The sequence below is a fragment of the Idiotropiscis lumnitzeri genome, chromosome 16 (assembly GCF_059441095.1).
Source record: "Idiotropiscis lumnitzeri isolate Australia: NSW breed Sydney's pygmy pipehorse chromosome 16, RoL_Ilum_1.0, whole genome shotgun sequence".
Taxonomy (NCBI): Eukaryota; Metazoa; Chordata; class Actinopteri; order Syngnathiformes; family Syngnathidae; genus Idiotropiscis; species Idiotropiscis lumnitzeri.
The window spans coordinates 2,887,238-2,900,023 of NC_142406.1; the positions used below are offsets into that span (position 1 = coordinate 2,887,238).

Below are 12,786 nucleotides of genomic sequence, written 5' to 3' on the forward strand. Positions count from 1 at the left end.
AAAGACCCTCGTGGCAATTGAAAATGTCAAGAGTGATTAATTACAGAACTACTGGCTTGCTCTAATTTTGGTAACACAGTGACATGGATGCATGTAACATACTTGAGACTAATGTCCTCAATAAATAACAGGGGATGCCAGGAGCCCCACCTCAATCTAAAAAAAACTTGGGTGGTCAGCATCATGTATCCAGCAAAGCAATGACATCTTGATGAGATGGTGACCATTGATATGATTATTCCGAGAAACTCTTAGGACAGAAAAGTAGTAGCAGGAAGCTCAGATATGTTTTGAAATGGAGGAAGTGAAAGTAAAATGTTATCAGTATAAATGCAGACTGAAGTAAATTACAGACAAATCACTGCTTATTTAGTAAACGGTTTGAAAGTTAATGGATAAACAGTGTAAAATATTTTGCAGTTTTTCTTTCAAATATTCGTGTTAGACATGTTTATCATATCTGACACGGTTGGCACAATTTTGAATTGACATGAGCATAAGTTACAATCTTGGACTTGATCTGTCATAAGCGTAAAAGGAAAAAAAATAGCCTCAAAACAACATGACCATTGGCTTTCATTGGCTTTCAGGGTGATTGAATTGGCAGTGGAAAAAAAAAAAAAAGTAGGGTTTTTCGGTATCCTTACTTTACCCGACAATTGTGACGTTTAATCTACTTTTAGATCGTGCTGTAAGCTTAAAAGAGAATTACTCAGTAATCAACTGATGAGGGCTGACTTTGAATCAGCTGATATTACAGTACTGTCAGCTGACTTTGGCTTCCCACAATATGATAGCCAAGTCACCCCCAAAAACTGCAAGCGCTACCCTACTTTTAATCATTTTATATCTATGAAATACATAATAACTGTGAGGATAAGCGGTTTCTAATCAATGACTGTCGACTAATTAAAGATCTCTCCAAATTTAATACTACACTTAACCTGACAATGAAATGTGGGAGGAAACTAGTAGATCAGTTGAGTCATGCAAGCGTGGAGCAAAAGCAGGAACGGAGATTCCAACAAAGAGGACTAATGTGCACTATTGGCCAGAAAATACATTTTGGTGGATGACAAAAGAGATGATCATACTGATGGCAGAGTTAATGTTCAAAAACACATTCTTATTACATTTGTTCTCACAACTTAAAATATCGTAATGACAAGATTATTCTCAAAAAGGTTCCATATCGACCAAACCGAAATAATGAAACTACTTCATGATGGCACACATTGTATGAGAAGAATTTGAAAGTGACATCGTATGCTATTTTTCCAGAAATGAAATCTATTCTTAAGTGTCTTAACAATAGCTGTCTCTGTCAAAATACACAAAGACACCGAGTGTCAGCACATTCTGCATCCGTTTAGACGAGCTTGTAAATGAGCCACTTCCCACCCCGCCCCCTTTACCCGTGGGGAGTGCCAATGCCATCATTCTTTGCATTACCATGATGACTCATGCGTGTGAATATGGGTGATCATTCATATACGTTTGAACCGGATCCAAGGGAAAAAGATACTCCGCATCAACTTATGTATGATTTATATTCATTGGACTTTTTTTTCCCCGTTCAGTGATGGCTAAGCTAGTTTTTGCCTATCTTTGACATTATAATGGTTCTATGACATCTGTTTGTCACTTGCATCAAAAGAAAATGGTGACTCATGGGTGGCGAAACTGCGTTAATAGGCGGTATTAGCGTATTTTTCTGACTTAGTAGATGTACTTTTTGATATAATTTTGCTGGTCCTGCTACTTATACTCCAGTACAACTACTCTATGTGTATTTAAATTAGAGCTCAAACTCGATCGAAGCAGAAGTTTCAAATCCAAACACACGTTGTTGGTTACTGTCAACACGATTAGGGGGGCAGGGACTTTGGATGACAGTCCAAGTTCCACAGTTCTTGGTCTCAGTTTTTCTAAAATACATTTCCCCTAAAAAAGTTTACTTATAGTCCAGTGCGATAGGATTTTTTTTTTTTCTTCTTCATAGTCCATTTATTGACTGACTGGTGCTACTTACACTCGGAAGTGACTTATATTCCCAAAAATAAGTTATTTAAATTTGGAAGAGTTGGGCCAAAATATGAATGGCTTGCTAAAAGAGTAAAGGCCTCAACATACCAATCCGACGTTGGTCGTTGGAAAGTCGGTGCACCCAGTCTATTTGATGTAGAGTCGGAGCCGTTGTTGGGGCGTCTGGGGGGCGTGTTTGGCTGTACAATCGCGTCGAGCTGTCGGGTTAAATGAGCACTGTGATTGGCTGTTAGTTAGCGATTCAGTACACTGGACAAGAAGCGGAAGTGATGACAGCTGAAAAACTGTGAGAATTGAAGCTATTTCTCAAGACATAAATGAACTTTGTTAATTTTCACATCTCCATGGACAAAATGGCTGGCTGGCCAGAAGAGCGTGAAGACTAAGTAATACACTCGCATTCACGACTGCCGTTATTCAGCATCATCGTCAAAGGCTATGCATTGACTATCGGTGCCGATGGCATTCTTCGGTCATTTTCTGGTCCGACGTGATGACTTCTAGGCCGACACGACAGTTGGTCGTGACGGCCGACATCAGATTAGTGTGTAGAGGGCTTAGTATCAGCAACAGCGCTCTCCTTAACTCATTCATTGCCATTGACGGATATAGAAGTCGAAATGTTCATTCATTTTACCTGAGCTGGCAGTGAATGAATTACGAGGGATAATATCAGGAAACAGTCAACATGGAACAATTTTCTGAAATCCTAGTTTCCATGACACACCACTAGGATATGACAGCTGACAAATTGCACTTCACAAAAACACACGTTTTTGTCCTGCGTCTGAGGCATCTTTTAAATGTGTTGTACCTTACTTAGTCCATCAACATGTACAATGGATGTCATGAAAACCCTCATTTTACGTTCACCTCATTTGTAGAGCATCTGCAGCCGGCTGGTGTGACAGTTATTGCGGCTGATTTTGTTGTCAGGCTGGTAGAGGCTTGAAGAATTGCCAAAGGATGGCGGGACCGCATGCAGGTCAGAAGTGGGCGCAGGGTACCCTGGCGGTGGGGCCAATGATCTGGGGTCAGTGGGGTGGATGGTGAGTGGGGGTGTGTTGTGGTTTTGATTGGAGACGGTGGATGGTCTTCTCCTCGATCGAAGGGCCTGTCGCTCAGAGAGTTGGTTTCTCAGCTCTGATACACGTTCTTCTTTCTGAGGGCACATAGAAGAGATTAATAAATCCCCGAAAATTACAAGACCACACTCATAAATAGACCAAGTAGCACAATGAAGTGCACACTGTTCCTTTTAGTGAGCTTGCAAAATTACCATTTTAACATGAATCAAGAATGTCAAATATATTCATCTTTTTTATACCAAAATGCAAGTCAAAGAGGAAAAAGACCATCTGTTTTTTTAATAAATTTTTTTAATCAGCGCCAAGTCAAAATCCATCATTTGTGATCTTATGGGGGTGTGGTGTGCCCATGGCATGGGTAACTTGCACATCTATGAAGGCACCATTAATGCTGAAAGGAGTAACATATTCTGCCAACAAATTTATGTTTTTTTTTTCCACATGCCTGTCCCATCTTATTTCGCAAGACAGTGCCAAGTCACATTTTGTATGTGTTAAAACAGTGTGACTTTGTAAAAGAGTGTGAGTGCGAGATTGGTTTGCCGGCAGTCCAGACCTGTCTGCCATTGAAAGTGTGTGACACATTATGAAGCACAAAATACCACCTTGGCAACTTAAATTGTACATCAAGAATGAGAAAGAATTCTAGCTGGAAAAATTCAACAATTTAACATCCTCAGGTGCCAAAAGCATTTTAAGTGCTGTTAATAGGACAGTTGATGTAAAAACTGTAGCAAGTAAGCTCCTATCCCAGCTTGTTTGGAACATGTTACAGACATCAAATTCAGAATGCGTATTGTTTTTGGGACAATTCTATTGGTTAAACCAACTGCTGATTACGTTTATGAATCGACAAAGAATGGCCCCTCTTATGGCAGCCCAGTTTCCTCCCAAAACTCCAACATTTGCGGCATTACAAAAACATTTATTTGAGGAGTGGTTCATCCAGTTGACATTGTGGTGCTGAGGAAATATAAAAAAAAAACTTTGTCTTACTTCTTGTATGATCTTTTGGAGCTCCTTGTTCTCTCTTTCCAGTTGTCTGGATTTCTCCTCATCGTTGTTGTTCATGGATGAACCAGTCTTCATGGTCTCTTGGGCGTCTGACTGCCACTCACCTCGTGTGATCAGACGTCGCATCTACAAAGTATCCCCCCAAAATTAAAATAAATAAATAAATTACAAAAAAATAAATTACGAAAATAAATAAAAATATAAATAATTAAATACAAATATAAATACAAATATAAATATACATATACATATATATATATATATATATATATATATATATATAGTTGTTTTTTTACCACAATTACATTTCCGTGCATCAAATCGAAAGTAGCCACACTTTCTTCACAGATATATAATTCAAACGTGTCCATAGAGGAAAATAACGAACACACCCAGAGGCTGACAAAAGAGAGCAGGCTTGGACAGGAGTCAATTCCGACACAGCAAGCCAGGGACAATCTACAGACCATTACGTGATATATTATAGCAGCTCAGATAGCGTAGAACCCCGATGATAGGCCATTTATTAAGGAGTCTTTTGATTGCTGTTTTAATCCGCATGAAAAGACGCGGCGGGCAACGGTGATGTGATTTTACCTTAGGAACAAACAGAACCACCAGGGTGATGTAGACAGAAAAAACGATGGCCAGGGAGGCAAAGGCGAATGAGGCGTCCTGCTGAGAGGACAGGATCATGGTGACGGGGGCTGTGATCAAACAAAGCACCTGAGGAAAAGATAGATTGATAAAACTGTTAGGACATGAAGGCACGGTGGACGGAACCGTCACTCAGCAGTCGAGTTGCGGCATGCAAAGCCCAATGAGATGTTTTTAAAATTCTGAAAAAAAAAAAAGATTGATGCTCATTGTACGGACTACCTTCTGGTTAATGTTGATAAGATTAAGCAGATGCATTTTAATTTGAATTCTGAAATGAGAAAATAAATGACTTTCATTACTATAATACGTCATTCCCTATGACTTGATGTTTTCATTCCCTCAAATAAAAAAAATGTTTTTTTATCTTCATCTTCCTCCTTGCACCACGCGTTATTGAATTGGCTTGTTGCTTCTGATGACCTTGGTTGTGTTCTGCTGAAAAGATTTTATGCTGCATCCGTTTGTGATTGTGTGTGACATTTAACAAAGCTTATTCATTTTCTATTCAACGAAAAAAAAATCGGGGGTTTGGTCTGAGAAATCAGGAAAGTAAGTTGAGAGGGACATTAAAAGGCCACTGGAGCAGTTTGAATGATTTTCTGCAGACTGCATTCAGAGTGAATCGTTAGTGTTTCCATTTTTTAAAAGAAATCTATTTTTGTAGTTTGTAATAGCAGCATCGTCCTTTAAGAACAAGATGATGAAACAAATATGGCGAGCGGGTAAATAATAAAATTATTTATGTTGTGACAGATTGACATCGTTTTGTGTCACAAAGTACGTTTTTATTCCGCCTATACAAAAACACGAATTAAATCCGACCCAATTTGTTGTTGTTGTCGACAAAAAAAATGAATTAAAGTCATAATAAAAGTGGAACAAGAACTGTGTTTGTTGTCTCCTTTGCTGTAACACAGCGCGGTGCTCTCCTGCTGATTCAAGTCAACAAGAAAATTCTGAAAGAGACACTGGAGCAATCTCCTCCAGGGCCGAAATGCAATTACTCAGTGGCTGCTTACGACAAATCGATCCATCAAACTGGACCCGCTTGATTTTTCCATCCGATGGTAAAACGACTCAGGCAGAAATGAAGCCACGTCCATGCAGTAAACATTTCACGGACATCAGAACAGAACTGAAAGCCGCCCACTTTATGCATCAGGAAGCCACTCAACTTTCCAAATACGTTTGTCTGGCTGAAGAAGTCTGTCACCTGCTTTAAGTGGAAAGTGATTTTTATTCACTCCGACTGTTATAAGTGACAATAGTTTGAATTCCAGTGGAAGTGAATTTTGGTTACGCAACTGAATTCAGATGACTGCATTAACAATGACGACATAAAATCATAAAGAGGGTCAGAGTATATTCTAAAGTATATTCAATGGAATTAAATTTATGCGATGAAAGCTCTACATCCGAAAAACTTGATACTCACTACAACTTATGTGCACATCTCTTCTGTTGCCTACTTCGGGCTCTGAAAATATTTTAGAACAAAAGTTGCAATATTTTTTGATTTGCTAGTCATTAATTGCCATTTAAAAACATATAAAACATTGTGATTAAATTAGTGAAAAATCATGATCCATTGTCACCAAAATATATTTATATGCATTCCCACACATATTCCGAAAATATGATCGCCCCAATATTTGGGCTTTGATAGTCATCATTCGATGCTAGCTCTTCATCAGCAAAGGCTTCAGGACGTCTATAAAATCTAAAATATGAAGTGGGCATGTTGATACATATGCACATAAATTTGGGTAACAATCAATCACGGAATTGACGTGATTTTTCATAATGTTCTTAGAAAATAAAAAAGAAATATATAGCAACTTTAATTTGAATATTTTCAGCGTATGAAGTGGGCTTCAGTAGAGATGTGCACATTGTCAACTCTGCACACTGTCTATTCAGATGAAGGATGTTTTATTTTATAGTGGTGTGTTGCTCAAGGCATGTGTCAGACCACCACCCAAAATAAGGTTTATTTTCATTTTAATTTTTAATCCTAAAATATAATCATTGTTGTCCATCAATGTTTTTAATGTACTGTTCTAAAAACCCCTGAAAAAAAACGTATTAATAAAATTAATAAATAAAATTATGATATTAAAATTACTTAAGTTAATCACAGAAAATTCTTAACACACGGTTGCAATAACAGCAATGTGACAATTTATTAGTAAATGTTATCGGAATATCTAATTATTGATGTGGGTAAAGAAATTCAAACCTATCCGGTCTTATGTGAAAAGTAATTCCCCTTTGACCACTCCAAAACATTTTTTTCTTTTTTTTAGCCATTTAGAGATGGGCTTGGATGTTTGAAGTGATCTTGAGCTTGGGGGCGCAAACTGATGAACGGTCGTTCGCCTGCAGGATTTTTTGGTAGACTGCAGAATTCATTGTTCCATTAATCATAGAAAGCCTTCCAGTCATCCTGTAATAGCAAAGCAGCTCCAGACCATCACAGAGCTACCACCATGTTTGAATGTTGGCATGTTTTATTTTTAGTTATTTTTTTCACCATACAGTCCACAGACTTGGGGATCACCATGAGAAATTAAATTAAGGGTAATCACAGTTAACTGATTAAATAACAAGACGAATCCATAATTTTTTCGCATAGAGCCAAATAGCTTTGGATTTCTTTCCACGCGATGCAATTTTTAAAATGATAATCATCATTTACACCAGGGGTGTCAAACTAATTTTTGCCGATGGGCCACATCGTTGCTACGGTTTCCCTCAGAGTGTTGTTATATCTGTGAACCTATATAAATGTATGATCACCCTACGTTATCACATACACACAACAAATTGATGGAAAGCCAGTTTTGAAATCAGAATCCAGTAATTAATTGTTTGTTAAACAATTTTTTAAATTTATTTTTATAAGGGGAGGATTGGTAACAAATAAATATAAATACTTCATATCTCAATGTTGTTAGAAGTGAAGGAAAAGTGTTAGAACTAGGTAGGTTGACACACATGATTTGCCCTACGCGGGCCACATAAAATGCGGTCGCGGGCCAGATCTGGCCCCCGGGCCTCGAGTTTGACACCTGTGATTTACACAGTGTCTTTTTTTTTTTTTTTTCAAGTTGCCGTGTTAGGAAATCAAACTTGGCTTGATGATTTGAAACACTGGAGTGTGATGAATATGCAAAAAAAAAAAAAACCTCAACGAGAGAAACTACTTCATCAAGGCATTGTATATCAGGTGCGTTGAGGACATATTTTACCTCGCCACATACAGGGTGTCGACCCAAAAGTCACTATACTCTTCTTTATTTTCCATCTTGTTGTTGGTCACATTCGGACAGACGTGAGGCTATCAGCATTTGACAGCTTAAGCGTTTCCGTCTTTGAAAGCATATCATTCCCTTGCCCCGTGACTTGCAGATTGACATTCGAGAAGCGTGGCAAAATCGCCGACTGGCAAAGAAAAAAAATAAATGTCCCCGACTGTAGTTCGAATTGTGGCTATTACACTGATCCAACATGTCGTACAATTTATGCTTTCATCGAAGGTTTCTCCGAACAGGATCTGTTCTTGACGAATGTCAATTGGCGAGCCACGGGCAAGGGAATGATATGTTATGATAGGATATGAATGACTGCAAAGCCTAGGCTGTCAAACGCTGATGGCCTCACGTCTGTCTGAATGATACCTGAAATGAATGAGTTTCAAAAAAAAAAAAAAAAAAAGGAAGTGTACCATGGCTTTTGCGGCACTCGGTAATTTTACAAGCGGAGAGGAACTAATTAGAACATATATCATCCATGATGGCTGTGAAAATATAGTTTTACATTTTTGCCTCAGAGCAATCCGACACTATACTTGTGTCTACTGTGCATGATGAATAAAAATAGCTCACTGGATCTGAAAAAATAAATATTTGCAGTGGCGGTTCTAGACCAATTTTTCTGAGGGGGGCTGGCTGGGGCATCATTTAATTTTACCACATCGCAAAAAGAAGGAAGCCTGCAACTGTAGTATATTATAATAAATATAGACTCATTTTAATTGGTTTATTGAAAATAGACTATACCCAGCATAAAAAACGTGAATTCTCAATTTTTTGGTTTAGCGTGTTTGTGAATATGGTTGACTGGCTTTAGAATATAATGAAAATATTGTATTGAATAAAAAAAATGTGTTCGCTCAATGTTTTGTTGTTGTGGGCTTGCTTGATTTTGTTTGGTGGTGAAATTCAGATAGGTGCATGTAATCAACGCATAAAGTTAGCGAGCTAAATTAAAGTCTTGCCTTTTAATGATACATTATTGTTCTTGGAATTTGTTTCTTAGTAGTTCTTAATGCCTCTCGACAGGTAGTAACTTCCAGCTTGTGGTGTTTCTGTTTTGATATAAAAGATGAAAGCGCAGCAAATCCAATTAATCATATCGTTTAACTTCAAAAGATATCGCTAATCTTGATGAATTATCTTTTATTGGAGAGTTGTATTTTTGAAGGAATTCATTGATATGCACGAAACTTACAAGAAACCTATTGCATCATACCCGCTACTGTCAAAATGCTGTTTACTGAATACATTTAAAAAAAAACAACAACAACAGACAAAACGAACCAGAAACAGTTAACCAAATATTTTCGTTATTTTTGTTATTGGAAAAAAAACGAGTGCTTGACTCTGTCAGCGGTGACATAATTAAACCAGTGCTGCAGTGACAAGCCAACAAAGAGAAAGGACAATTCACTATGAGATGACAGGTGGAGAAGATGAATTGGATGAGGCCCGCGATAGACTATTAGAGTGTGGCAGACATGAGAAAGGCGTAGCCGGGGCCGGAAATCGATACACATCGATCAACAGTCAGTCATCTCTGTGCCAAAGCTTAAAAAAAAAAAAAATCTAATTCCGAAGGGCAAATGAAGAGAAAGAACACTACCAGAAGCAGGAGTACCCTGATTTTTCCGTACGTACATAATCAAAACTCACTGGAACCAGACAATGAGATTGAATTAAAAAGATGTAGCAAAAATGGATTATATTGAGTTCACAAATAAAGCTATTTCCATCCCAAAAAAAAAAAATTGTTAATGAAATATATCAGCAATAGTCTTAAAAAGCAGGAGGAAATTGAAGAACTCAAATGTGCATATAACAAACAAGAAAATTTGTATCCTCAAACAGATTTAAGAATGTACATTTTTACATCTATAATATTTTTTTTATCCATCATCAAGAAGGAAAATATTCAGTTGGCTAACTAATGCATGCCAGCAGAAAAAGAGTATGAGTTCATGTGTACGCAAATACATTAAGAACTCCACCCAATTCAAAATGTGAGCTGTCCTTTGTATGACTTCATTCCTGATGATAAGTAAAAATCACAACTCTGTCATTTCAGTGTTTTCATGGATTGCCGCAGAGCTGCATTGTCATTTTGGGACATATGAGGACCCACTGGCCGCCTTTGCCTTTGCTTAAGTGCACAAATTAGGCTGGAGGTGAGCTTCACCCGGAAGCATGATGAAGCTTGCTCAATGGAGTATGAAAAATAGGAAGCAAAAAGCAGACCATTTTTTTTTCTTTTTTTAAGGATGACTGTACGACCATGCATCAGACGATGTTTGTCAAACTCACAGCAACATTGTAGATGGCCATGCCCACAGCTCGGTGATCGTTGATTTTCTCTGTGGAGATAGACTTGGTTTCGTAAGCCAGGAAGATGCCGAGGAGGAGCAGTAAGCCTTTGTAACCGTACACCACACCTGTACAGACAAATTGAGACAGAATACTCAAATATGTATTTACAGTGCCTGAGGTCAATGTGTAATAAGTATTGGAGTAACACAATTACATAAGTAACCCAAAGTCAGTACAAGTAAATAAAAAGAATCAAAGAAGTAATGCAAAGCATTGCAATAATTCTAAAATATTAATGTTGTAATATAACGACTGTATTTTTCGGACAATAAGGCTCACTTAAAATGCTTTAACTTTCTCAAAATTCAACAGTGCATCTTATAATCAGCACCTCGTGAGGATGTCCAATTTTAGTTGAATAAAGTTTGACTGATTTGCTACTGGTTTATTTCCAAATTGTACACCAGCATCATAGTGATTGTACAGGACCACCGTAGTGAAGGGCTTTGGCTCTTCATTTATAAATCAACAAGACCATGTAATGAGAATCTCTTAATTTCATGAGCTTGGCAAAATGAAAAATGAAGACTCATTTCTGAGCCAATTCTTTGCCATCTGTGTTCACACAGAGATTTACACAAGAACATTCCAATTTGTATAACACATATTCACGCCCTAGTCCAATTAATATAACAGATTCAATCATCGCTACAATTAACTAAAAAAATACCCAGTGTGAAAATCCTCATTAGTCTCAATCTTTTATTAGAATCACAATGTTAACGCTAACCACCGTATCCCTTTAGTTTGAATGATGAGGTTGGAATTTAGTTTCTGTGGGTGCGGTTTTGAGATTTTAGGTTATTAGAAGAAGGAAGGTTTCATTGAACCACCCAGAAACTGTGTACTGTATTTTGTTGGTGGAGAATTTTTTTCCACCCGACATTTACGATAATCACTCAAAACTGCGAGGAGTTTCAAACGTGAAGCTGGCATTGCCTCGGCAAGCTTCCACCGAGGGAAGAAGCGAGAGAGTGGAACGAGGAAAGGAGATGCAAACCATTCCTTCGATTGATACGGTGGTCTCCACTTGTATCCCGTTAATCGTAATTTGGTAGTGTGAGTAAATAAGCAATTTCGTCCCCTGCATTCTGTGATCTTAGTAAAAGATCGCAATTTTAATGAAGCACACACAATATGTCCACTAACAGGACATGCCAACAATTCCATAACGGGGGACCATTTTGGGTTCCAACGAGATTTTGTGTTGTATAGAGTTTAAAAAAAAAAACAAAACAAAACAAAAAAAAAAACAACTCATTACTCCACGGCGAAAAATGCAGTAAATATTTTTTTTTGTATCTATAGTGAGATCTTAAGTCATTGACCCCCATATATCCTATTCAGTATTATTTTCCATTGCACTAAATATTCTCTTATTTATCTAATTTATATATTTAACTGAATTATTGTTGCATTGCACTGGAGAGGGTAGCTCTCTAATCTCGTTGCACACTTGAGTACAATGACAAAGAGATTTCTGATTCTGATTCTGAAAACATCTGATGTGTATTAAGTAAAATGTTTCAACACTTTTATGACAGGGATTTTGGATCCCTTAGGGCTTAAACGTTCACCAAATGTTGAGTTGTCTCACAGGTTAAGAAAATATGATATGTATGAGATGAGACAAAGCATATCATCCCGGGTAGATTATTGTAATGCACTTTATTTTGGAGTCAGACAATCCTCCATGAAGCATGTCCAGTTGGTCCAAAATACTGCTGCTCGCCTTCTGACTGGAGCTTAGAAGAGTGAGCACATTGTGGCCTCTGGCCCCCAGTGCATTTTAGAGTTAATTTTAAGATGCTTCTATTCGTCTTCAAATTTTAAAAGGGCCTCACCCCAGCGTACCTTTCAGCTCCACCTTTGAAATGCGCTATATCAATAAAGTTGTTTTGTAATGTATTGATCATTTTGCTTTCCTTTGGGTTTCAGAAGCAAAGCATAGAATCTGTGTGTGATTATGAGGGTGGGTCATTTTTGATGTGATGATGATCAACCTACCAAGCCAGGTGTTCATTTTTTCAGAGCTGCAGTGCTCCAATAATGGCTGGATTAAAACATCCAGGTCTCCCTTTGGAGCTTCTCGGGTGAATTTCTGTTTACATGCAAACAACATCAATACAGGTGAATTACACAGGAATATTGTATATTTTAGCCGATAGAATAAATTATGGAAGAATACTATAACAATAAAAAAGAAAAATAAGCATACTAATACAAAGCACCCTGATAAATATAGTATGTGACAAATCTCTCTCAAGAGCGTTTGGGACATTGCATTTAGGTGC

General features: G+C 37.6%; 1 protein-coding gene across 1 annotated transcript in view; it reads right to left on the reverse strand.

Annotated features, from left to right (window-relative positions):
• Window positions 1-6: 6 nt before the first annotated feature.
• LOC148320842 (gamma-aminobutyric acid type B receptor subunit 1-like) overlaps window positions 7-12,786 on the reverse strand; it is a 50,085-nt gene continuing 37,305 nt past the window's right edge. The window contains exons 13-17 of the mRNA XM_088319442.1: window positions 12,500-12,593; window positions 10,430-10,557; window positions 4,746-4,874; window positions 4,131-4,274; window positions 7-3,208 (exon numbers count right to left, since the gene is read on the reverse strand). Of these exons, the coding sequence (XP_088175568.1) occupies window positions 2,921-3,208; window positions 4,131-4,274; window positions 4,746-4,874; window positions 10,430-10,557; window positions 12,500-12,593 (783 nt within the window). The 3' untranslated portion in view covers window positions 7-2,920. The remainder of the gene's footprint in view (window positions 3,209-4,130; window positions 4,275-4,745; window positions 4,875-10,429; window positions 10,558-12,499; window positions 12,594-12,786) is intronic.